This window comes from Sphaeroforma arctica, assembly GCF_001186125.1.
Source record: "Sphaeroforma arctica JP610 unplaced genomic scaffold supercont1.13695, whole genome shotgun sequence".
Taxonomy (NCBI): Eukaryota; class Ichthyosporea; order Ichthyophonida; genus Sphaeroforma; species Sphaeroforma arctica.
The window spans coordinates 1-636 of record NW_014026863.1 but is presented as its reverse complement, the minus strand read 5'-3'; the positions used below and the strand labels follow the sequence as shown (position 1 = coordinate 636).

Here is a 636-nt window from a genome sequence, read left to right as displayed (position 1 = left end):
GATAGATAGATAGATAGATAGAGAGAGAGAGAGAGATATATATATATATATATATGCACATGCCATCGAGACACCATCTGTGAAGGTATATCTTCATATGCGAACACATTAAATTACTCAGATGCACGCCGCGTTTGCCAGTATATGTATATGCGCGCCTGCTACAGTACTATTTGTACATGTGTGTATTGTGTGTATCTCTTTCAAGTACCACTAACAAACAACACACGTTATGATCATACGACTAATTCACACAGTTGTGAGGTACAGCTACAAATGAAGACCACCAGCTACCAACACACATCACACACACTCACACACACACCCTCTCGCACACACACTCACACACACACTCACACTCACCGATTGGAAGTATTTGTTACTCCGCTTTTTCCTGAAGTCGTCGAAAGCGCTGCCGTCTGCGTTGGGGGGGGTTTCTGCGTCACCGCCACCCAATCCCTGAAACTTATCACGCACGTCTCTCTGTTTAATCAACGCACTCACAGGCACAGCCATGCCATCCTGATTGGCACCCAACCCAGCACCTGCCAGGAAGGGTAGGGGAAGAGAAGAAAAGAGGAGTACTTAGGTGAACGATTGACACACACACACACACACACACACACACACAACACA

General features: G+C 45.9%; 1 protein-coding gene across 1 annotated transcript; it reads right to left on the bottom strand.

Annotated features, from left to right (window-relative positions):
* Window positions 1-363: 363 nt before the first annotated feature.
* On the bottom strand, window positions 364-516 carry SARC_18093 (hypothetical protein; the record flags this gene model as incomplete). Its single annotated transcript, XM_014287823.1, has 1 exon — window positions 364-516. A coding segment is annotated over one exon (153 nt), but the record flags the coding sequence as incomplete, so codon positions are not given.
* Between the last annotated feature and the right edge of the window lie 120 nt (window positions 517-636).